Genomic DNA, 26,268 nt, shown 5'->3' with positions numbered 1-26,268 from the left:
TGCTGGCCTTTAGATCTGATGTCCCCTTCTTTTTCTTCCCCTAATACCAAAACGCATCTGTCCACACTGTGAGTGTAAGTCAGCACACAATTGGCTCCGTGTCAGCAGATTACAACCTCTACTGAAAGAAAATGATTCTAATCAAAATCTTGCTTCCTTACATGATTTAATCATTGCACACTGATTAAATAAATGACAGTAATTATAAAGAAAGTTTTCCATCCATTCTGAGTGCTCCTGAGAAGTTCACAATTGATCTAAGATAATGTTCTCAATGTCCTAAATTAAATGCAAATATTCTCAAGGCCAAAAATCTACAAAAATCTCTTTTATCTAAATTATTTATCTGTGAGGTTGAGATTCTCAGGTTTTTGCAATGCATCATGGGAGTGATAAAAAAAAAAAAGGAGTCCTTTAAAAAACTGCAAAATTTTAGTCCTAAATCCAAAGCTTGGAGTTACTGTAATATGTAACTATGTCCCAAATCTCTAAATTCAGAAATCCTTGAATATAGACACATGAATGTGGTTTCAATTTAAATACTCTCTTAACATTCTTCAGTCACTCTTCAAAGCCCAAAATGAAAACTACATGATTAGCAGTTTATTTAATTAAAAGGTAGAGAACTATAGAGTGATTAGAAAAGTTCAGTATGCCCTTTGATAGGTCAGTAAAATACTTCTAAGACTTTACATTCATCCTTCCCCCTGTGACTAAGTTATGTATATCAAAATACCTTAAGTTGACACAAATCCTTAAACCTAAAATGCCTTATGTTAAAACCCAAAGTATGTTAAACCCCAAAGTATTTTAAAACCCTAAGCGTAATGTGAAGTACCTCATTCATAGCACTTAAGAGTATTTTCTTTGATTTCTGAACTTTTATAATTTCTGCAAGAGAAAACAATGCCCAGAGACATCCTTATAGGAAGTAATGTAAGATAACAGATTCCAATTTGTAGTTCAGGCTGCATAATTAATCTTGAACACGGGCACTGTGACTTTAAGACTTGATATCTACTGAAAAATTACTAATAAATAAAAGGCTGTCCCAAAAATTCCTTTATGCCTGACCCATGGGAATAGTATGTGACAGATAACAGATTCTTAATAAATGTTTATTGAGGTCGAATTGATTCCCAACACTGGTTAGATGCAGAATTTTAGTTTATGTCATATAGATACCTTGAAACTGAATTTAACACAAATATAACTTCAGCATAATACTGAATTGTGCAGACAAAGCCATCAGTCATTTTCTGCTCCAAATCAATGAAAGGCAATAACATAAGAATTTTGGTTTATGCGGTCAAATTTGAACCAAAAGGAGAGACATCTCCAGGCATCAAAAAAATGAAAAAGGAATTCAAAGTCTAGGCATAGAAGGAATTGAATCAAAAAATTAGAAATATACTAATGTTAGTATATTAATAGACCAATACACTAATAGTGTTCTCAGGTCATAATGCAACAATAAAAAAAAAAGACCTCTTAATAATTAATAATAATTTAAATGAGAAAAAGACTTTTTCATCAGCAAATTTAAAAGCAGGCTATTAAATAGCTAATATTTATGGGTCATTACAAAAGGACTTCTCCAAAGAAAATCCAAAGCATTAAATATTAATACTTAACATAATTTTTTAAAAAAAGAAATGAAATGATTTTAATATTCAAAAAATTAGAAAAAGACTAAAAAGTAAAACAAAAGCAGAAGGAAAAAAGTAATAACAATAAAACAACAAAAACAGTAGAGTTAATAAGTAAATTTAAAAGCTGGTTCTTTGAAACACACATAAAATAGACAAACTACTAGCCAACTAAATTTTAAAAGCGGGGATGGGGGGGTGGGGGGGGTAAGAGTGAGGTGAATATAAAGCCCAAACACATAAAATGAGAAATAAAAAAGGAGAAATAATCATCAAAAGAGACAAAGCCAAAAAAAAGAGATGAAGTGAGGCACAAAAAGGAAGCAAAGTCTATTTTATACACAAATAAATTTGAAACATAGATGAAATAAAATTTCATTTGGCAAAACTGACCTTAATAGAGAGAAAATGCTATTGAGGAAATGCCTAAAACTTATTCATCTAACTACAGACCATAATTCATAAGAGAGTTCTTAAGTTGAGGCAAGTCACCTGAAAAGACACTAAAAAACCTGAAGGCATGTTTGAGAAAACCACTGACTATTTTAAATAGCTGCAGAATCCAAATAATAAAATCTATTCAAAGTCATGAGTAATATAATTTTTAATTGAAATGTAATTTCTTTAAGTGAGAAATTTCAAATCTATGCTAACAGAAAAAACACTTATTGCAGCTAAAAAATAGTATCAATTATCTTTCCATTTAATGTATTTTTATTTTTAACAAAGCAATAAAATGTAAATAGACTAAAACTCAAAGTGCCAAACTCTAACATTTCAAAGATGTTTTTTGGAATACTGTGAACCTACTGGAATAACTGCTCAACATTTAGTTGCTTCACAATCTGTTACTTTCTGTTTTATCAAATATGACTGGGATAAGTCTGTCACATCCATAAAAAAATTAACTGAAATTAATATGCAAATTATGGTGCCTGTGTGGGATGCCATTTCATTAATTTCAATTCACTGGCATAATTGTGTTCTCTAAATTTATGAGTTTCGCAAATGCCATCCCACAGAGAATTCAATGTTCAGTGAATATTATCTTACTAGCACTAAACCCAATAATAGGTTAATCCACACCAAAAAAGAAATCTAAGATTTTAGTCACAAAATAATTTACATAGATTTTCACAGATGTATATTTTTTGAGTTAACTCTGACAGCTTTAAAAACATTTTTTTTTTACTTTTAAAATAACACTGGTTAATGTTAGAAATCTTGGAAGGCTAAATAAAAAAGGCATATAAAGGGGGAATATTTTTAAAATCTGCTATTTTAAAATTATGACTAATAACTGTTAGTATTTTGGTATATTTTGTTTCATTCTTCTTGTACCCAAACAATTACATTTTTAAAAAAATATAAATGTGAAAAGAAAGCATGCAAAATAAATACAATTTTGTATTCTACCCTTTTCACTTAACATTATATTATAGGTATCTTACCACATTAGCAAATGAATTTAAAAAATATAATTTTAAATGAATGCATACTATGATAATCATATGAATATACCAAATTATTTTTAATCTTTCATTACACTTTAGAGTTTAGATGTTTAAAAAATGTTTTATTATAAATACTCTTATAATAAAGCTCTTCATATAAGTATTTGTATAGCTGTCTAATTATTTCCTTAAGAAAAATTCCTTGAAGTAAAATTGCTGAATCAAACAATGTAAATTTTAATATTAATACGTATCATCTAAATACCTTCCAAAAGATTGAAACATTTTAAATTCCCACCATGAGTATATGACTTCTTCGATTCCCTTGATCCCCTGCCCGTATTACATATTATCTTTTAGCATTGTCAATCTGGTAGATCAAAATGGCATCTCACAGTTGATTCATTTGCATTTCTTTATTAGAGAGGTTGAGCCCCTCATGAAATTTTACTGTAGTAATAATCTGCTGGAATTTTAATTTAAATTATAATGTAGTTTTTCCTATAACTGAATTGTGAGGCACAGTACTATTTATAATTTATTATTGCTTGAAGTCACATAGGTAAAACATGCTGTGCTTAAATTATGTACAGTTTTTTTTTATACTTACATTTCATAAAATCTCCTAAAACAAACCAGAGTAAATTTCTCCTCTCCTCATTTACTATTACTTTTAGATCTATAAAGATATAAAGAAAATTATACTTAATACAGTTTTATACATTTTAGGTACTTTGAAAGCAATCAGTTCATCATGCTATCTCAATTAAGAATATAAATAATTCATACGTGAGACTATAAAAAATAAACCAAGATGCTTATCAAAGTAATAAGTTTGATAAAGGTTTTTTAAAATTTTCTCAAAACTACAGAAAAAAGTTTTGAAGACCAGAGATTAGAATTAAAATATCTCTCCATCTCAGACATGAAAATTACAAAAATTCCCGAATTGTGAACATGGAATCTCCCTCCATAAGTGAAAATTCCAAGATGGCTCAGTGCTCAGTTGTCTCTTACACTATCCTTTTCAGAAATACTCTTTGGTTGCTTGTAGCATATTCCCCATTAAGATTTCTACTTCTTAAAACATTTCTCAAAGACATACAAATAGCAAACAGGATTATGAAAAGATGCTCAACATCACTAATCATCAAGAATATGAAATCAGGACCACTGTGATATCACCTCACACCTCTTAGAATGGGGATTATCAAAAAAGCAAACAAACAAACAAACAAACAAAAAGTGTTGTCAACATTGTGGAGAAATTGAAACCCTATGCACTGCTGGTGGGAATGTAAAATGGTGCAGCAGCTATGGAAGCAGTATGAAATTAAAAAAATAAAAAAATGTAAAAAATGAACTACCATTTCTGGTAGCAATTTCATTTCTAGGTATTTATCCAAAATAATTGAAATCAGGATCTCAAAGAAGTATTTGTATTCCCATGTTCACTGTAGCAGTATTCCCAATAGCCAAGATATGGAATCAAGCTAAGTTTCCATCCATAGATGAACAGATAAAGAAAATGTAGGATCTATACATACACAAGAATACTACTCAGCCTTAAAAAAGGGAATCCCGCCACATTCGACAACATGGATGAACATAGAGGACATCATGCTACATGAAACAAGCCAGTCACAGAAGGACAAATAACTGCACGATTCCACTTAATATTTAGAACCTAAAATAATTCAACTCATAGAAGCAAAAAGTAGAATGCCAGTTGCCAGGAGGTGTAGAGAGGAAGAAATAGGGAGTTGCCGTCCAACTGGTATAAAGTTTTAGTTAACCAAGATGAAGAAGTTCTAAAGATTTGCTGTACAACATTGAGCTTACAGTTACTATATAACAATATTGTACTATACACTAAAAAATGTGTTGAGAATTTTAAAAAAGCTACTGAAGAAATAATTCTGCACAAAATAAAATGATTTTTGGTTTTCACTTAAAAAAAAAAAGATTCCTACTTCTTGAATATGGAATACAGAAGCCAAGGGGTAAAATACAAAAGAGGAGGGGAGCAAAAGGTAGAGAAGAGAAAAAAATAAAGGAGCTGGACACGACTACCTCCTCCACTGTGATCCCACTTGGATTGACAAAGAAGGCAAAAACAGGGGCTTCAAAATTATTACCACTATGCATTTGTGGGAAACATTCCCAACCAACTTTTTTTTTTTTTTTTTTTTTTTTTTAACAAAGAAAGAATATTCGCAGGAAAGAGCTACTTCTCTTTTTCACCATGACAGGCACCAAACAGAAAGCACAGGATTTTATTCAAAAAGGGGTAGAAGACAGAAAAACCCTGTGAACTTTGATTGGTCCTAGTACCAGGAAAAGAAAACAAACTATAAAAGAAATGTTTGGGGAAAATTGTAGGCTGAATATCAGATGATATTACAAAATTACAATTTTCTTAGATGTGAAAAGGTAATCATAATTACGAAGGAGAATGTTCTTTGCTGCAAGTATGGACACTTTTAAGCATTTATCTTTAAATGTTTGACCCCAAATTGCTGTCTTAAACACCAAAATGTAGTTAGGTACACTAATAATATTCAGAGTGTTAAAAATGAGAATTATTTTTTTCTTGTATATGTGAAGAGTGGATTAGTATAAATATTTAAATTAGTTAATATTAACATTAAGTACAATGGTCTAGATAATATTAAATTATATGCAGACAACTACAGATTATCTTACTAAGTGAGCTGATTTAGAAAAATGTAAACGGTGGTCCCTCACACCTCTACTGTTGAAACTTATAGTTCTTTAATCCTTCTAAATTAGCTGGCTAATGGTAAACATTAGTGAGTTCAAAATGGCATTAGAGTTTGAATTTTACTTTTTATATTTGATGCTCTCCTTAACCAATTTTAAAAGAATGTTCTTGGAATTATTATGGACACGGTTTATTTTTTTTATTTTTTTTTTTTTTTTGAGACAGAGTCTCACTTTGTTGCCCGGGCTAGAGTGAGTGCCGTGGCGTCAGCCTAGCTCACAGCAACCTCAAACTCCTGGGCTTAAGTGATCCTACTGCCTCAGCCTCCCGAGTAGCTGGCACTACAGGCATGAGCCACCATGCCCGGCTAATTTTTTTGTATATATATTTTTAGTTGGCCAGATAATTTCTTTCTATTTTTAGTAGAGACGGGGTCTCACTCTTGCTCAGGCTGGTCTCGAACTCCTGACCTCGAGCGATCCACCCGCCTCGGCCTCCCAGAGCTAGGATTACAGGCGTGAGCCACCGCGCCCGGCCATGGACACGGTTTAAAATGATCTATTCCAAACCCACTATCCCTTGCCATTTTAGTCATAATCAGCTGTTCGTTAAGTAAGCACAACAGTTGTTATAAGAGGAGTCACTGGTTCAAAGATTCTTAAATAAAACTTCAAGAGTCCTAAATAAAACTTCAAAAGAGTCATGTAATTTGTGAGTATAGCAGGTATAATTTTCTTTCAGTTAATTTATTTTATACTTTAGAGCCTTTTTCGCCTTTTGTTTTAAGATGTTCTTTTTCTGTTAATACAATTGTTATTGGACAAAACAATAAAAATAATGATTATAACATTAAACCGTTCATGTACCAATCTTATTCACTTACAGTTTTTAGATGTATTTTTTTCACTTTCTAGTATTTATAAATTCATTTTCCTATTCCAAATTTGAAAGTGTGTATCACTTTAGATAATATATGTGTATGAACTAAGAATGACTTCACTAAATGTAGTAGGGTAAAGATGGAGAAATAGCATATACCTACCATTCAGGTACCAAAGTCATTTGACTAAATATTGAGAAATAAATAATGTGAGTGCTCATAAAATATACATAAATAATGTATGGCATACAGAAACACAGCACACAACAGCATTTAGCAAAAATTATCTGACATAGTGGTACTTAGGAATTAGGAAATCCCAAGTGGATTTTGAAAGAGAACTGCCTATAAACCTATGATTCTTCAATAGCTCAAAGTTATAATATAAACAAACATAGACTGTGATTTTCATTACTTTGCTAAAATAAGAAATATGTCACCCAAAAACTTTAATTTCAGTAATTATCATATAAATGGTCACCTCTAATAACTACCTACAGGGCAAATGGGCATGTCTACAATGAGACACACAAGAATTGGGGCCTTTGGGTTTGTAGATTTTAACATGTTGTATATCATGAATTTAGAGGAGTAGACATTTCCTAAACTCAAGTCAGAAAACAACTAAATGTTTGTACCCTCATAATATCCTGAATTAAAAAAATAAATAAATTTTTATAAATAAAGGAAATATAACTAACATACAGAAAAAGGTGACCAAAGATACTAATTCTTAAAATTTATATAAAAGAAAATATTATCTAAATAGAATGATTCATTTAACTTGCTTTTTATGAGCCTTCAGTCAACTTAGATATAGATTATTATGTATAAAAAAGTATCACTATAACGAAATAATTTCTGAGTTCATTAGCATGTACTCCACTCCCCTTGCTGCACATCTCCATTACAGCTGCTCTTACAAGGTACTGTAATCCACTATTCATTTATCCATCTACTTCATTACACTCCAGAAGACTGAACCATACCTTTGATGGCATTTGACACAGAGCAAACACACAATATATGCATAAATAAAAGCTAAATAAACATAGGAGACTTTAGCTAACAAACATGCAATTTCAGAATAAAAAATAAAAAAATATTTTTAACTATTTTCAGAAGTGAGAAGCTAGAAAGTAATCTTATGGGATCTTTATAATTTAAATGTTACCATGAAATCCTTTGGTTTAAACTAGATAAATGCAAAAGTAGCCATAAATTGTTTGAGGTCAGAAATGGAACCTGCAAAGCATGAAGCATATCATCTAAGGAATTCTGAACTCTCCAGATTTCTAAATATCAAAAGCTCCTGATTTCAGTGTGGAAATGAGGGTTTAACTATAAATGTGATTACCTGTTTAGGGGAGGAGGTAAATATAGTAGATATGTAATACATGGGAATAAATATGGGAGTAAAGCATTATGAAGTACAGAAACCACTCACATTTCTCCATCTTTCCATCATTAAGCTGGAAAATATAAATGATAACTGCAGTAGCCACTTCATGACCTCTCCATCATAACAGAACTAATGAAACTACAATGAACCAATCTTACTCAGAGAATCTTTGCGATTTTTAAAAACAGCACCATTGCAATAGCTCTCAGAGTACTCTCCTATAAGCTTTTAAAAGTTATTTTGAAAATTGTCAATACAGTTGGGGTTCTTTTCAGCTCACCTGCAGGTGACAAAGGAATATTAAAGATGCTTCAAAAACTGATATAATTCAGGAAACATAATTTCAACAATATTACTGCAATTATGACATGTCACAATGAAATCCATGGCAGCTAGAAATGAATAGGAGCCCACAGAATGATAATTAGAAATGCATTTACATGATTACTTAGTTTTCCCCCATACAAAAGTAACTGTCCCTTCATGCTCCCTGTTGGTACAAAACTTATTTCAGGGGCCACAGATTCTAAAAGCATTACAAAGCTTGAAGAATACAAAATAAATGGCAATTAGAAAAAGTGAGGACTTATATTTTATAAGCCACAATGAAGCAAAGCTTAGATTTACTTATATAAACAAGAGGTGTGTTACATCTTGGAGTAGGTAACAGCTGGACACTATGCAGAATAAATGTTCATGCCCATGGGTGGGATGTTCATAATGCTGAAGGGCAAGAGAGAGATGTATAGCTTGGGAAGTGATGTGGATAATTACTTGTCATTAAACAGCAGAGTAATTGCTGCAGCAAATTCCCGTGTAACTATTCCACATGAAACTTCAACGTGCCCTTGGACTTACTAAACATGCACGGTTGTCTCAGATAATCTTCGCAAAAAGACACCAATGATGCATCACACTTAAAAAGATGATCATTGCTTTATGATTTAGCCTCACAAAACACCTTAGAACTTTGAACATTAATAACAGAGAAACAAAAAGCCATCGATTTTTACATTAGTAAGACCTTGGTAAGACCTTAAAGTCTTTTCTTTTAACCTGCTCAGAGTTATGTGTCTGATAAAGCCTACAATAATTTGAACTACCTTCTCATCTTTTTAGAAGCTTTCACGTATGATCATGTATATTCAGGATTTGAATTTCTTAATAAGCTAAAATAGGAAACATTTAAGTTGCTACAGGATGTTGGGTGCTATCAATAATGCATTAATAAAGCAGATTTTAGGTAGTGAAAGCAGTGACAGAGGTGTAAATCTGAAAATCCCAAAATATCCAGGAAAGAAGAAAGAAGAAGGACGAGAGCGAAAAGCAGAAGAAATAAAACTATGCAAAACTCATTACCTCAATATAACTAGAAAACAAGGACCTTCAAAACTTCAAATTACTTCTAAGTACAAAAATATAATAAACATCAAAACCTACCTACCTCTCTCATACCCTCCTGCCATCAGCCTTCATGGAGACCAAGAGCAGTTCATGAAAAATTACACAGAAGACAGAAGAGAGGAGCTAAGGGCAGTTCAAAACATGATCTAAAACCACTGCTAGAAAGAGAAAGCCCACCCTATGTATATAAATACTGAAAAGTCAACAGTTAGATCAGAACACTGACAACAGAGAAGAGACTTGAAAAGGCACATGGGACATGAAAAGGCAATCTTGAAAAGGTGTCACTTTGGAGAGAAAAGAGCTAAAACAAAAGGAGAGGTTTCTTTGGAAACTATACATTTGAAAAGTAAAAAAAGAAGAGGGAACATTTAGACTTATATAAGACGAAAGACAATTTAAAAATTGAAGGGTATAAGACCATTCAAAAGCTATGCCACCCAGTAAAGGAATAATACTTTATTTATGATGACAGAAAAGGGTGTTCTTGAACTAGGAATGTTATAACCATCCCAACCCACAAAAAAACAAAAAGCTAGTATAAAAAGAAAAGTGAAAATGAGAACAATTCAGCTGATGAAGATTCTATCCTTCCACCAAAAAACTGTCCAAAAAGAAGAAAACTATAATACTCAAAACTGAATTAAATATCCACAAATCCTGCATTCAAGTTGATAAAAAACCACCTTGAAACCAAAATTAAAAACAGGGAAGTGGATGACCAGAAAACTTAAGGAAGAAATAAAATACAAGTTGACTGAACTCAGAGGGAAATAAAAGAAAAATAGAAAAATACATCAGAAATGGAAAGTAAATTACAAGATGCCCAAGGGAAAAGAGATTTGAAAGAAAATGCAATAGGAAATATTAGAAAAACAGCAAAAAATCAACTAAATGAATGAAATAGAGAAAAAAGTAAAAACAGTCAGAGAGAATGTGGTTGAAACAGAGACATATTCTAGTAAAACTACTAAACATTCAAGAGAAGAAAAAATCCTCAGAGTCCCTAGGCAAAACATTTCAATTAATATGCAAAAATAAAAGAATTAGATTGGAAATAAATTTACCAAAAACAAGATTCACATCCAAGGACTTACTATTCAAAATACACAAGGAGCTCAAACAACTTAATAACAAGAAAACCAAAAACTTAATTTAAAAGTAGGTAAAGCACCTGAATGGATAGCTCTCAAAAAGAAGACAAATGGTCAACAGACGTGAAAAAATGATCAACATTTCTAATCCATACAGAATGCAAATTAAAACCACGATGAGAGATTGTCTCACACCTGTCAGAATGGGTATCATCAAAAAGACAAAAGCTAACAAATGTTGGCAAGAATACGGAGAAAAGGGAATCCTAATACACTGTTGGTGGGAATGTAAATTAGTACAGCCATTATGGAAAACTGTAGGGAGGTTCCTCAAAAAACTAAAAATAGAGTTACCATATGATCCAGCAATCCCCATTCTAGGTATTTACCCAAAAGATTTAAAATCAGTTTAGCAAAGGAATGCCTACACTGTGATGTTCCACAGCCACAATGAAACCAACCTAAGTGTCCATCAACAGATGAATGGATAAAGGAAATGAGTTATTTATATAACAATGGAATACTATTCAGCCTTTAAAAAGAAGGAAATTCTGTCATTTCAGCAACATGGATGAAACTGGAGAACACTATGCTAAATGAAATAAGGCACAGAAAGACATGCCCCACTTATATGTGGAATCTAAAATAATTAGGATTATAGTTAGGGTTACTTTTTAAGTCAAAATATGCTAAATTGATGTTTGAATTTTTTAGTCAAAAATGGTTTCATGTATATTTATATAATTTCATCTTAAGTTATTTTAAAGTAAAGGAAAATATTATTTGTTTAAAATGTTTTAGACACTTTTAGTTGTGATGGCACTTCTCAACCTACCCTGGAGTCTCAACTATATTTTTATATTTTGTAACTATCTTTGATTTTGGGATGGATTCTGCAAATACTTTCAGTTCAAAAATTCGAATAGTAAATTTTCTAACATTTACCTTTTCTATTGCAGTGTTTTAATTTCAATGACAACATTTTTCAATTCCACAATTTCTAATTAGTTCTTTTTCATATCCATCCATTCATGTTTCATTCTGTAGGTTTTGTTACATAATTTCTTGTTCTTTCTTAATGAAAGTTATTACCTCATTTATCCTTATGATTAAAAAGCATACTTATTCTAAAGTATTTATTCAACATTTCTATTAAGTTAATTTTATTCAAAATGAATTCATGTTTACATTACTGATTGATCAAGTTGTCTTTCTCAGAAATAGATTTCATTATTTTAAGAACTTTGGTATGAATGCTCATTTATAGTGGATAAGGTAAAGTAGCCCAACAGAAACTAGCCTTGATGAGGTAAACCAAATAAGCAAGAATAGTGCCAAACACAGAGTAGTAAGCATTATATATATTTAATGCTGGTTGTCCCAATCTTGTTTCAACTCCATTTTTAAATTTTAGTCAAGTTATTCAAAGGCAAGCCTATATTTTACTATTTAAGTTTGAATATTTGGCCTTCAGAATTTCTGCATTACTTTCTTGGTATTGTAAGATTTTTATATTGGGATGAAAATTCCATCTAATGTAACAAGGATCAGCAGCTGTCAGTGAAATGAAAATGTCAGGATTTTTTTAAAGCAGAGAATCATAAAACTAATACATTATATTAAATAGTTTATTTTAACTTAGAAACATAAACATTGATTTGCAAATCTTTTAAAGTTATTTGAATACATGAAAGTAATTATTTAGGAATAGCCAAAACAGTAATTATACTATAATCATCCTCTATTGATTTTTTGCCCTATATCCCAAAGCTCCTAGTACATGTTTTTGCACTATCTAAATGAATGTATTAATTAAATTATTTGAATGGATGAATGGATGGATTGGATGGCTAGATAGATGGTTGGATGGATGGATAGACGGATGGACAGATAGATGGATGGATGGGAAAGGAATGAATGAATCAACCATTCAGCAGAAAGAACCAAGTCTGACCTCAAATTAGTCAAACCTGGAGTGTCTTAGTTACCCAAGGTGATCAAAGAAATGGCAAAACTAAGTACCATACATATAGGAGCAGATTTTCATTCTTTTCATCAGCATTAGCAGAAGCAAAAGCAGCAACAGCATCGACAAACATTCACTAAAAGTCTGTCATGTTAAGGACTCTATGAGGCTTACAAGAAATAATCAAGTCTGCCTCTGCACATAATCCAGTTGGAGGGTTAAGACACATGTAAGAGGATATATTACAATTTAGGGCAGCTTTTGCTAAGTGCCACATAGCTGAGACAGAAAACAAAGTGAGACAAAAAAAAGAAGGCAAGGACAGAAGCACAGTCGTGGTGCACCTTCAAGGAGGAGGCAGGACTTCAGCTATGGTAGAGAAGAGAAAGTTCTATTTATACAATCAAATGCACAGTGACACAGATGATAGCTGTAGGGCAAAGGTGAGATCAGTTTAGCAGAGGAGAGGGCTTGTAGGAAAGATGTGTCGCAGTATGCATGATTAAAGAATAGAAGCAAATTGTGGAAGGAAAGAAATGCTATTTTGTTCCTCCTTAGCATACTCCTTTTTTTCCTGTGACTGTCAATATTTTAGATAAGAAAGTAAGACTAAATAAAGTTCAACCACCCACTCCCACCCCTGTCACTCAAGCTACAGTAAATTGTTATGACTCATAAATGAATACTAGATATTCTGAGTAATAAATTACTTTGGTAAAAAGAATTAATGAATATACCATGAATCAATCAGATATAATAAATACACTCAGTAAAAGCTGATGGAAAATAAATTGTCTTTAGTAAGGCAGAAGTCATTTTAGGATCTTATAACACAAGGAAGGAAAGAAAAATCGGTGATCTTTATTTAGTACCATTTAGCCAGGCACTGCATTATATTCTTCTCATTACCATTTCACTAATACTTACCATACACTCTGTGAAGTATTATTACTTTTGTCTTATGGATAAAGAAATCCAGGTTTGTAAGGTTTACCCACTAATGAGAAAGAACTAACAATAGGTCTGATTCCACATTCTTGTCCCTTTGCCCCAAAACTTTATGTGTGTTTGTGCACGAGCACACTTATGCAAGTTTCGTAGATAGTAACAAGGTTTATCAAAAATAAATTCAGTCAATGTGACTGTTTACCCTAAGTCTCAAAAATATTGTCCCAGAAGTCAATGACTACCTTTTTTCTTGATCCCAGTACACTAGAGGTGAGTTCCTCTGAATTTTGTGTACAAACAATTCTTCCTTCAAACTAAATTACTGTAAAAACACTTACCACAAAGGAAATTGCTAACAAAATCATTATCTACCTCAGTACAAACTAATGTTATTACTTTCAGGAAACAGAAGCAACCGAATTATATAACAGAAATATTAGTTTAAAAGGTCACTGGATGTCAGAATGTATCATTTTACAGAAGTCTCTTGAGACACTATTCATCAGAAATTATAATGCTTAGAACAGTAAGTTCAATGCCATGATTCAGCAAATCTCTCTCCTCCCTGGTTCATTTAAAACCAGTTATGAAGCTCTGAAAAGGAAAGATAGTTATTCTTTCTCTGAAATACTTCCACTTGCAAGGAAGAGAAAAAAACAAAAACAAAAACAAAAAATAGAGAGGCCCATCTAAGTCTCTCTTTACTAAATTCATCCAATCCCTATATTAACATAGAGAACATGTACCCAGATATTAGCCTGGGGAGAAGAGACGCGCTTAGTCCTACACCCTTATTTTACAGATAGGAAAACTAAAACTCAGTGAAATGAAATATTTGCCCAACCAAAGTTGCAGAAATAGTGATTAAAAGAAGCAGAAGGCTGAGATTTTTTCCAAAATCCATTGCCAGGATGGGGAAGGAAGGTGAGTTTATAGGCAAAACAGGGTTAGCCACGCATGAGATAGCTGGGTGGGCAATGGGTATGTGGGGAAACATTATACTGAATAAACCTGTCATGTTCCCTCTTAAAAAAAAAACTACGATGTAGCTTATGAAAAAAAAGAGAACTAGAAGAAAGGTAATTAAACAAACTATACCATTTCTCTCAGCTAGATAAAAGCCATCCAGTACAACTGAACATGAAACAAAGATACGAAAATTATTGATATTTTCATTCCCCTATATCATTTACATACTTTAACTCAACTTCTTTATTTTTACCTACACTTGCATAGTAAAAGAATGTTGACAAAAACTGAGTAGTTATCGTTCTGCAATACACTGAAATACACTTTCCAAACACTATACTAAATGGGTCTGAAGCTGAAATAACATTCAAAAACCATATCAAATCAGGATGCCTGTTTTATTGTGCATGGTGAGACCAGAATGTACCCCAAAGTGTCAATTAGGATTATCAGGCAATTATAATTGTCAAGGAAATATCAATCCTATGTATATCACTGATACTACCATTCTGTATACAGAATACTGTAGACACAGTTCATTGTCTATAATATGTTAAATATGATCAAGAAACTCTAGTAAATGGGAAAGAAGAGAACAAAAAAGTTATTGGATATCAAATGAACTGAAATCTGAAAATTTCCTTTTCCTAAATTCAAGTATGATAGTGACTTATTATAGTCATTACTATATTACTACTGGGCAACAAATGCATTTGTAGTAATTCAGTATGGACCCTGAAAATTTAAATTCTTTTGTTCTATTACAGATCTTTTTACTTTAAGATGACAGCTGCAAAATAATAATATACTTATCCATCCAGTTTTTTACTATTTAAAGGAAAAGCCGGGACACAGAAAAGTAGAAAGGACATTATTCTAGTTGTTTTTAAAAAACAAAGTAATTATATCCTATTTAGATTTCTATAGAATTAAAAATGTATATGAGGTCTGTCCGGAAAGTATTCAGCCATGTAATATGAAAAATAGAGACACTTACTGAAGAATATACAAGATAGAAGAAACATTGTCCATAGGACAATGATGCCTCAGTCTTCTGCAAAGTAGGCACAGCTTGGGATATCACACAGTTCTCCCAGCGTCTCTTAACGTAACCCATACATGTTCAACATCCTCAGGTGTGCTGCTTGTTATAGGCCTTCCAGAATGTGGATCACTTTCAATAGATTGACCATCTTTGAAGCATTTGTACCACACTTTTATTTGCGCTGCACTCATTGCATCACCCCTGAAAGCCTTCTGAATCATCCTAATAATTTCCATGGAGGAATGTTCAAGCTTAATGTAAAATCTGATACAGATTCATTGCTCTACTGCTCACTTAGTCATTTTGAGTGCGACGGCCACACAATACACATGCTCACTCGATGGTGTCTAGCGCTCCACTGATTAGTACAGCGAAGTTGTCATTGCTTATACATGTACATTCCTGTCCACTCTCCTTGGCTGCCAGGTTAAGTTGATATCCTGCACACCGTTCTCATTATGTTAACAATGGCTGGATACTTTCCAGACACACCTTATGTGTTTTCAGCCAGTATGATCTCTATTTCCTCAAAACACATCTCCAACGTTCACCATATTTTAAAATATAGAATATAATACAACCACTTTAGGAAACTTTGTAGCTGTATCTCCAAGAGCTGAACATATACATGTCCTAGTTCCCAGCAATTCAACTCCTAGATATATATACCCCAAGAGAAAGTCACATATGAACAGGAAAGTTCAAGCATTATTTATAGTAGCCCAAAACTGGAAACAACTCAAATATCTATCAACAATAGAACAGAAATGTAAATTGTGGAACAGCCTTACAAAGGAATACTATATAGCAAAGTAACATTGACCTTTCACTATACACAGCACAAATGAACCTTACCTACAGAATGGTGAGTGAAAGGTAGCAAACACAAAAGAGTACTTACTATAGGATTCAATTAATATGCATTTCAAAAACAGGCAAAACTGATTTATAATACACATTTCAAAAACAGTCAAAACTAATCTATGGAGACAAGTATCATCTGGATAAAGTAATGACAAGAGGGGAACATGAGGAAAATGAGGTCTCACTCTGTTGCCCAGGTTGGAGTGATACCGTCATAGCTCACTGTAGCCTCAAACTCCAGGGCTCAAGAGATCCTCCTGCTTCAGCCTACCAAGTGACTGGGACTATATCCATGCCTGATTAATTTTTAAAAATTTTTGTAGAGATGGATTCCTGCTATGTTGCCCAGGACAGTCTCAAACTCCTGGGTTCAGGTGACCCTCCCACCTTGGCCTCCCAAAGTGCTGGGATTATAGGCCAGAGCCACCATCCCCGGCCCAGAGGTAATATTCTTTATCTTGATCAATGTGTAGTTACATGGGCCATCACCTTGGGAAAAAAAGTTCACCAAGCTTAACTCTTAAGATGTATACATGTTTCTGTCTGCATGTTATACTTCATTTTAAAATTTTCACATTACATTAAGTTAGAATTTTTCTAAGATTACATGCTGGAGCAGTGAATTCCACATAGGAGTATTCAGAATAACCAGATTTGAGTAATGACTCTTCTATTCATCAGCTATATAATCTCTAACATAATTCAAACTCTCACTGATAATTCTAGTGGCCAATAAATCTCAGAGATAAGTTCTAATTTTTTTTTAAATATTAAATCATTTCAATTCATTTAACAAATATTTATTGTGAGCCTACTATGTACAGGACACTGTTCTGGGCCCAAGTCACTTACATTCTAATGGAGGGAAATAGAAAATATGCAGCAAACATAATGAATATATGAATGAATGTTGCAGACTAATCAGTGTTTAAAATATACATACCAAATGAGACTTTCAATTCAGTCTGAACACACTTGATCACATGTAAATACAGAAAGGAAACTAGCTTGAAATAACTATTTCATTATGATCTGAAGTAAAACCAATCCCAGGGTTAATGCTCCTGCATAAATCTTCATGAATAAGTCTTGGTAACATATGAAATATTTAATCATATCTTTGAAACCACAGAGGATAGAGCTAGAGCCAAAAAGGCAGATTTTTCAAAAAAGAGATTAGATCAATATTGTTATGGTTTGAATGTATCCCCAAAAAGCATGTCTTGGAAACTCAATTCTCAATACAACAGTGTTGAGAGGTGGGCCTAACGAGCAGTGTTTAGGTCATGAGGGCTCCACCCCCAAGCATGGATTATTGCTGATTATAAAAGGGCTGGAAGCTGTATGATCTCCCACCCACCTTTGCCCTCTCTTTGCCCTTCCACCATGGGATGACACAGCAAGAACGCTCCCATCAGATGCCAGCCCCTTGATCTTGAACTTCTCAGCCTCCAGAACCATGACCCAATAAATTTCTGTTCACTACAAATTACCTAATCCCAGGTATTCTGTTGTAGCAGCATCAAACAGACTAAGACAAGTATTTAAGAAAGAACTTTGGCTAGCTGCAGTGGCTCATGCCTGTAATCCTAGCACTTTGGGAGGCTGAGCCAGGAGAATTGCTTGAGGCCAGGAGTTCAAGACCAGCCTGGACAACACATCTCTACAAAAAATAGAAAAATTATCTGGGCATGGTGGCTCATGCCTGTAGTCCCAGCTACTTGGAGGCTGAGGCAGGAAGACCCCTTGAGCGCAAGAATTTGAGGTTGCAGTGAGTTGTGATGATTCCTATTTTGATATGAACACAGGTTCCCTATTTATTCTAAACTTCACCTTCCACAGCCTGATACCCATCAGTAAAGGTGGCTAAATGCTTCTGTTCTGAAAACTGCTATTCATACATAAGTTACCTGAGATAAATCATGTATTGACATAACTGAGGTTATAAAATAGGTAGCTATTATCTTAGGAAGGACAAATAGGAGCATGGAGGAAAAGAAAACATGAGAATCTTTGTGCAAAAACAAGTACACAAAGTTGTGAAAATGATGTAGCACCCAGAAAGAAGCCACAGTGATAAGTCTTTGGAGGAGAATATGAGGCAAAACAACATTTAAGCTCCAGAAACCCAGGGACTCAACTCAGGGATGGAACAGGACAGGGGCAGCAGCAAAAACAAACCCTGATTTTTTCACACACAGTTTTCCTTAGAGATTTCCTGAACAGAAATATCAAGAATGAAAATTGGAAATTTCATATAGGATCACATAAAATGTTATCCACGTTTTCGCATTCAAACAATCCCTTTATAGCTCCTGAGCAACTCTAATATTGTATAATATTACTAATTTGAGGTCAGGTAAAACTGCCAAGTAGGTGGACTTTTACAGCAAACTGTTTTAGTTGTGCTTAATTAAAAAGCTCAACACAATCAGGTTCATTTCACGTTGGTCACCTGAGGCACAATTTGCTACCCACCACTCTGCAATAAGCAGCTGTTTGCAATAAGCCCCATGTTGCAGACATTAGGCTATCTCCGGGGTTTACAGGATGTTGATTTCTAAAGGCCAGATTTAACACTTTGGGGAAATATAAAAGACAGCAAGCAAGCACAGAAGGAGAAATAATGCATGGCATTTGATTACTTGAGGACTGCAACATATTACAGGAAGTGGTTACCACAGAAACTATGATCTGTAAATGGCCCAGGTGGAATGTGCTGGAAAATAACATGTTGTGCAAAAATTGAGTTGACTCGTAGAACATCAGAGGTGGGTAGTACTATGGAGATTAACTGGTGGGGCTCTGGCTAATGGATAATAGGTCTCTGTATTCAAAGCACAAATGTCCCATCTGACTAACCCTAATTGGTGGACTTCAAGCCTCCACTGGAAACACCTGCTATATTGTGCAGGCCATTTTAAGGCAAGCTCTGTTATGGAATTCTTTATATTGAGTGAAAAACTACATCAACTCTTTAATTTATCCCCATTAGGTTATATTTCTTAGAGTCAACAGAATAAATCAAACTCATCTTCAACATCCCCCAAAATATTTGGAAACAGCTCTTACATACCCTCATACTCAATTTTCTTGTCTTCATATTAAACAGCTGTAGTGTATTCTATTGTAACTTTTATCGTAAGACATAGCATTGAGTCATTCCAATTACCTAGCCACTCTCTTCTAAATATGTTGCCATTGCTATATTTCAATAATCAATGCCAAATGCACTAATCTAACAATAAGAACCAACATGTATACTAAAAGCTTTGCATTTCTTATCTCACTAAATCCTAATAAGGAAAAAATTATAATCACCACCTTATAATGAGGAAGACAGAAATAGAAATACTTGCTAGAGGCTATATTGTTAGTAGCAAAGTCAGGAATTGAACCCATGTTGACCCCCAAGCCTATGCCCTAACCCCGGTCTTGGACCACCTCAGGGGAGACCTGACCAGAACAGGGAGCAGAGAATGGGGGTGGGAGAAGCTACCGAACATCTGTCAGATCCAGATTCTGTTAATTACTATATAAACTGACCCAAATACTCAAAATATCTATGTGATCAACATACCAAATTACATTTTTCTCCAGGTAACTAAAAAAAAAAGGCTAAGCAAGGCAAGGTTGAGAATGATGCCTTCCAAATGCTATAGGAAGAAGTATGAACTTACCTTAGATTTATGAGGCCATTGAGTTTTTAAGTGATAGAATTATACTTTTGCTAAGGTGATTTTAAAAGATTGCTCTAAAAGTATGTAAGGGCAGGTAAACAGAAAGTCCACTTGAGACAGATTGCTCTGACAACAGTCAAGTGAGCCATGACAAGAGTCTGACTAGCTTAGTGGTGTGAGGATGGAGCAAAGTTTATGGATTCAAGAGAGACTCAGAAAGCAGAACTGACAGTCCTTGGTGATGATTTAGATTTGTAAGCTGTAGAGTAGTAGTGATGTAGAAAGTGGCTCTAGTCAGACTGGGGGATTTGAATTCCAGCTTCACCACTTCAATTTGTGTAAATGAAGCTATGCTCTAGTTTCTGCCACTATAAATAGACACAACCGCACCCAACTCATACACATGCTGGCAAAATGAACTGTGATATCAGGCAGATGTAGAGTTACAAAAGTCCTTGTCGCAAAAGAAACGTTCACTAATGTTAGCGATGAAGATGAGAAAGAAGAGGTAGAAGACAGGGAGAAAAGGCGGTCCAGAATGACTGCCACGGCTCCGCTTAGGTGACTGTCAGAAAGGCAGCCTTCAGAAGGGAGTGACGAGTTCAGTTTTGAATGTGATGAGCTTGTCCAATGGGCGTCGGGTGGATTGAAGAATATAGAAGTGTCAGCAGTGTGACCCAGCCTTTTAAAGAAGCTTGGCTATGAAGGAAAGTGGAAAGCACATACGGGCCAGAGGAGGAAAGTAACTTATCTTGATGCATGGCGAGAGTTTGGAAGAGAAAAGCCTGAAGACAGGGAGGAGCTGAAGGTAAAAATGATTAAGGGGTTAACTGGGTGAAACCAGTCTCTCAGGGGACAAGGTCAGAAGTGAACCCCTGCTTGGTGCCCTAACTCCTGTCACAGATTTCTTCACAGGAGACCTAACCAGAGCACAGGAGAGGATGGACGACCGCAAAAATGGTCCAGAGCATAAGGACAAGCCTTGAGCAGGCACAGAGGAACCTTCCTCCTCCTAGAGAGGCAGGAAAAGAGGCAAGGATGGATGCAGAGAGGAAACTTCTCTACTACTTCCCTATTTCCCAATAACCTGAAATCAACTCCAAGTAGAAGTGGGGGGAGCTGGGAAGTAAGGAACCGGACCTGAGCACAATGGCAAAGATTTAAATACTATTTGAAAAAAATGGGAGAGAGAGGGGCGAGGGAAAGGCGTTCCTGCAATGAACTTCTTCTACTCACCTTTCAGTGAACAATTTGGTTGTCTGCCACCTGTGACATTTTCCTCAACTGTCCTCTCTCACAAATGAAACTTTTATCTCTCACACAACATTTGGTTAAAAATTCTATTAAAACTATTAAGGTAATATACATATTAATCTTTCCAACTAGATCACATTTTGTTCAGTGCAAAATTCTCAACTATTCCCTAAAATACAATAGTTGCTTTTTTTTTTCCTAAAAGGAGCAAGCCAGCTGGGCACAGTGGTTCATGCCTATAATCCCAGCACTCTGGGATACTGAGGCAGGAGGATTGCTTGAGGCCAGCAGTTTGAGACCAGACTGGGCAATATAGCCAGACCCAATCTCTAAAAAAAAAAAAAAAAAAAAAAATACTATAAAGCCAGGCATGGTGGCACACACCTGTAGTCTTAGCTACTAGGGAGTCTGAGGCAGGAGAATCACTTGAGGCCAGAAGTTTGAGGTTGCAGTGAGCCATGAAGATGTCCACAACACTCTAGCCTGGGCAACAGAGCAAGACCCAATGTCAAAAAAAAAAAAAGGAATAAACCAGTAATCAATAGAGTAACTGCACTCTAATAGATGTCTTTCACTATCTTGGTATGTTAAAAACCAAATAACATAGCTTTTTAGTATAATAAATAAAATGCAGAAAACTTGCAAAATTTTTCTTATAGTAGTTAATATAAATTTGCCCTATGAATAAGGTCATTGCTTCCATAGGTTTTTAAAATATGCCCCAATGGCATTTTTAGTATCATTTATAGAAGTAGACTAGAGGTAGTCTTTAGAAACTGTTAAGATAGCATTAAACTATGTTTCATAGGTCCCTAGATGTTCTCCTTGTAAAATGAACCTCTGCCATTTACATACTAGCTGACTGTGACATCCAAGGATCTGATATTTAAAAGCAAAGAATATTGCTTCTGCCCTTCTTATGGGTGCATATCATAAACTCCTAAGGACTTTCCTAGAATAAATTTAAACTAGCAAAAAAATATTTTCTTCATCACAAATCCTTTCAAGTATTTATATCTTTCCCAAGTTGACTGAGTTCTATGTGTACTGGTTAATACTTTATAAGCTTGGACTTGCATGCCAAACACATCAGAGGCTGTTTTATCTCCAGATACTGTTTTCCTGCAATTTTGTTGTTTGCCATAAGGAAAAAAAAAAAAAATTTCTGAGCTAAAACCACATTATCCAAACAAAGGAGCCTCCCTGAGCTTTAATTACCAGAATCAGAACATAGGATTTTTACCGCAATTCTATTTTCTCTAAAATTTTGGCAAAACAAAAATTAAATAAAAATTATTGCTAGTAGCAGTAACAATAAATTATTTGACAAATATGAACAAGCACCTACATTGGGCAGCTGCTATGTTAGGTATTGGTAACCAAAATGCATGAAACATTATTTCCACCCTCCAGAAATTTAACAAGCAAGTGGGATGGAATATACCCTGCTATGAAAGAAATGAGATAAAAGAAAAAAAATAGTTTAAAGAGTTTTGAGCAAGAATTCAACAAACACAGCCAGTTAATTTATATTAGGTGGCTTTCTCTTTAAATTTCAAATGTCAAAAGTAAGCTTCTCTTTCTAAACTTTAATAAAGCAAATAAATATTTCTTGGCTTTCATGGAGCCCTAAGAGCCTGAACTATGCAATGTGGGGTTTTTTAATATGAAATAATAAAAAAGTGCAACAGGCTTTTACTAAGAATGTCTGTAGAAGAAGAAGGTCATGTGGTACCAGGGAAGGGAGTAGAATGGAGACCTCAGCTTCAGAAAAAAAAAGAGCTGCATGGAATAGCCACTGAAAGCAATGATGGAGGGGCAGGCCAGGGGAAATACATGACCTTCTCCCAGCAGGGCCAGACCACCAGCACCAACCCAGCCTTCTACCTTGACCTCCTCTCCTCATGTCTCTCAGCCAGTGTCCCCCTGTCCTAATCAAAATAAATGTCCCTTCTCTGATGTAGAAGAGTTAGAGCCCCTGACCCCCTCCCTCCAATATCATGGTTCTCATCTACTCCAGGTGAGCTCATTATGTTATTTATCAAAACAAAGATGTTCCCTTCTCAAAAAGAATCCTGATGCCAACCTTTAAAATAATATATGTATTACATATCATTAAACTTGCATATATGGTTATATTGCTGGACTTATCTCTATTTTGTAATTATTAATGCATTAATTATAAATTGTTAGGCTATGAACTCCTGGAGGACAGGGTTATCTTAGTGACCACAGACCCTACAGCAGTATATAGTAGTTGTTCAATACGTTTTAATGATACAATATTCCTTCATCAAATAGGAGGGTCTAGGAGTTTACTAATTATCTGAATTTTATATAATCATTCCCATAAATAATCGTAGCCACTCTGGCAGATTTTATCTGAAGTGGCTTGTTGATTAAGAGGAGGCTTCCGCTTGACCTCACCTCAGAATACTGACTTTTACTTCCTTTCTACAGAGCATTTTATAGTATATGAAAACAGATTCCAACATGTTTTCCAAAAATAATCCACAATGTTCAATTGTTTATTCACAGTGACCATGAGGCCTTCCACCTCTTTCTTTTGATCTATGTTTAATTGTGTTTAAGTCCATGCTACTCACAGAGTTCCCATTTACTTAGACCAGAATGATGACTACTGTAATTGTTGGGGATGATGAATTAGATGAAAAATGGACTCTGCATTTTCAATCATTGTATTTAATTTTATTAGGTTAGATGGCCAACTATTACATTGTAAGAGATGAAAGTACAATACACATTGATGAGGATATCATAATCTTAAAATTTTTAACAACAGGCTAGTATTGATTTTGATGTAAAACTAAAAAGCTTACTTAATACATTTCTTGCTCAATTCACTATTGCATGTACAGTGGGAAAAATGGCATCTTGTATTCCACACCAACCCATTAAATCAAAATGAATGAGGTGGCATCTTTTTTACTTATACTGCACTGTAGATAACTCCCAATTCGAGATGATAACAAGCAACAGGAGCAATTCATCACCAACATCATTTTATCACCAAGTTTTTTCATTCCTGATAAAACCTATTCCTTTTTGACATATGTAAATTTCAAACGTGTGCTACAGATAAAACTTGTTATATGAATGGCTATGGTAACACAAGATTGCAAAAATAAAAGGCATCCACCCAAAGTTCTTTATTGTTATTTAATTACATGATCATCGTGCTAGACTTCAAGCCATGTATTTGAAATAAATGCAGACACATTGTCCATCTCAATTTCATACATGCTGTACCATATATCCAATGTATATCACTTTAGATTTTTTCAACCTGTTTCAAGACAGCTGTTACACACTACCTCAGTATTTCCTGTTTGATTTATTAATATACAACTGAACCTGATTAGGCTACAACTTCTCAGTGAAATGATGTTCATCTACTTAAATATCAGTTTTATTTCAATACCATGGCACTTGACAGGGAATATTTCCTTTTTCTGTACAATTTTTTTTAAGTGGCATTTTCTATCAGTCTGTTTCCCACAAAGACAACAAATATATCCATAACACCAAGACATATGAGTAAAAGGGATAAATGCAGTCAATCAGCCAGATATTTGGAATCATAGGCACGAACACCAGAGGCATGGTAAAGCCTACATGAATGTTAATGCTTGGCAAAATATGGGAGAAGTGGTTTTTCTTTAAACCTTATATACACAGTATAAAGGTGACAAAGACTTGGACATGTATGTAAGCAGAGAAAGCTCAGAAGAAATAAAGAATTCAAAATATATAACATAGGAAAACACATTATTTAATGAATGGCTGGCTCAAAAATGCTAGGGAAAGGTAGGCTCATATATCTCTATCTTTACATTTGTTCATTTTATCTTGGGAAAGAAAACTAAAAACGTTCTCAATTATTTTCTGACTCTGGAATACCCTTCTTAAGACACAGTAAGTGAAAAAGAGAACTATAGGCTATTTCCACATAGATGTCCCCAGTGATACCCACCCTTTTAATAATTTTTAAACATACAATAAATTGGTAACTACAGGCACACTATTGTGCTACTAAACACTAGATTGCATTCCTTCTAACTTTAGTTTTGTAGGCATTAACCCTACCCTGTTTACATCCCCCTCCCCACTAGCATTCCCAGCCTCTGATAACCATCATTCTACTCTCTATCTCCATGATTTCAATTTTTATTTTAGCTCCCTCACATTAGTGCCAATATGTGACATTTGTCTTTCTGTGCCTGGCTTATGTCACATAAAATAATGTTCTCCAGTTCCATCATGTTTTTGCAAATGACAGGATTTCATTATTTTTATGGCTAAATAATATTCCATTATGCACATTTTCTTTATTCATCCATTGATGGACACATAGGTTGATTCCATATCTTGGCCAAAATTTCTTGCTTTCTTCATTTATTTTCATAAATTTCCCACCCAGTTTTAAAAATAACTTTTTAAAAAACTTCTACTCAAAATAGACAATAAAAAATAGAATAGAAAAACCTACACACTCATAAGATATACAGAAATGTCGTTCATAGTAATCTTTTAAACTTTCACCTCCATATCAAATGTAATTCATTTTCCACTCTTCCTCTGAGGAATGATACAAACATATTCAAAGCTTTTTTAAATTAGGAATATACATACAACGTAGTCTATTTTAATTTTGCTTTCTATTTCAAAGATTCTTGTTTAAGCTTTGTTAACAGTGCTTTTTAAGTTATTTTCCTCCCAATAGGTCTTTAAGTATATGTATCTGAAAAGTCTAATTCTGTGAGAAAATCTTAATGATTTTTAAAATATTTGCTTTCATGAGTATATATGATTATCGGAAAAGCTAACTTCAAAGGACAATATTAAGCCACATAAGGTTCCACATAAGCAGAACGTAGAAAATTAGATACACACACCTAAACACATACACATAT

At 34.1% G+C, this 26,268-nt stretch overlaps 1 protein-coding gene across 5 annotated transcripts in view; it reads right to left on the bottom strand.

Moving 5' to 3' along the window:
• Positions 1-26,268, bottom strand: part of IMMP2L (inner mitochondrial membrane peptidase subunit 2) — a 1,016,843-nt gene that overhangs the window by 816,573 nt on the left and 174,002 nt on the right. Inside the window, exon 5 of one of the 5 annotated variants that reach the window (XM_045565141.1) lies at positions 3,741-3,782. The exons of the other annotated variants lie outside the window; for them this stretch is intronic. Coding sequence (XP_045421097.1) covers positions 3,761-3,782 — 22 coding nt within the window. The 3' untranslated portion in view covers positions 3,741-3,760. Of the gene's footprint in view, positions 1-3,740; positions 3,783-26,268 lie in introns of those variants that run through there. 5 annotated transcript variants of the gene reach the window in all.

The sequence above is a fragment of the Lemur catta genome, chromosome 11, assembly GCF_020740605.2.
Source record: "Lemur catta isolate mLemCat1 chromosome 11, mLemCat1.pri, whole genome shotgun sequence".
In the NCBI taxonomy this organism is placed as follows: Eukaryota; Metazoa; Chordata; class Mammalia; order Primates; family Lemuridae; genus Lemur; species Lemur catta.
The sequence above is the reverse complement of the archived record's forward strand: the minus strand, read 5'-3'. Positions and strand labels throughout refer to the sequence as shown.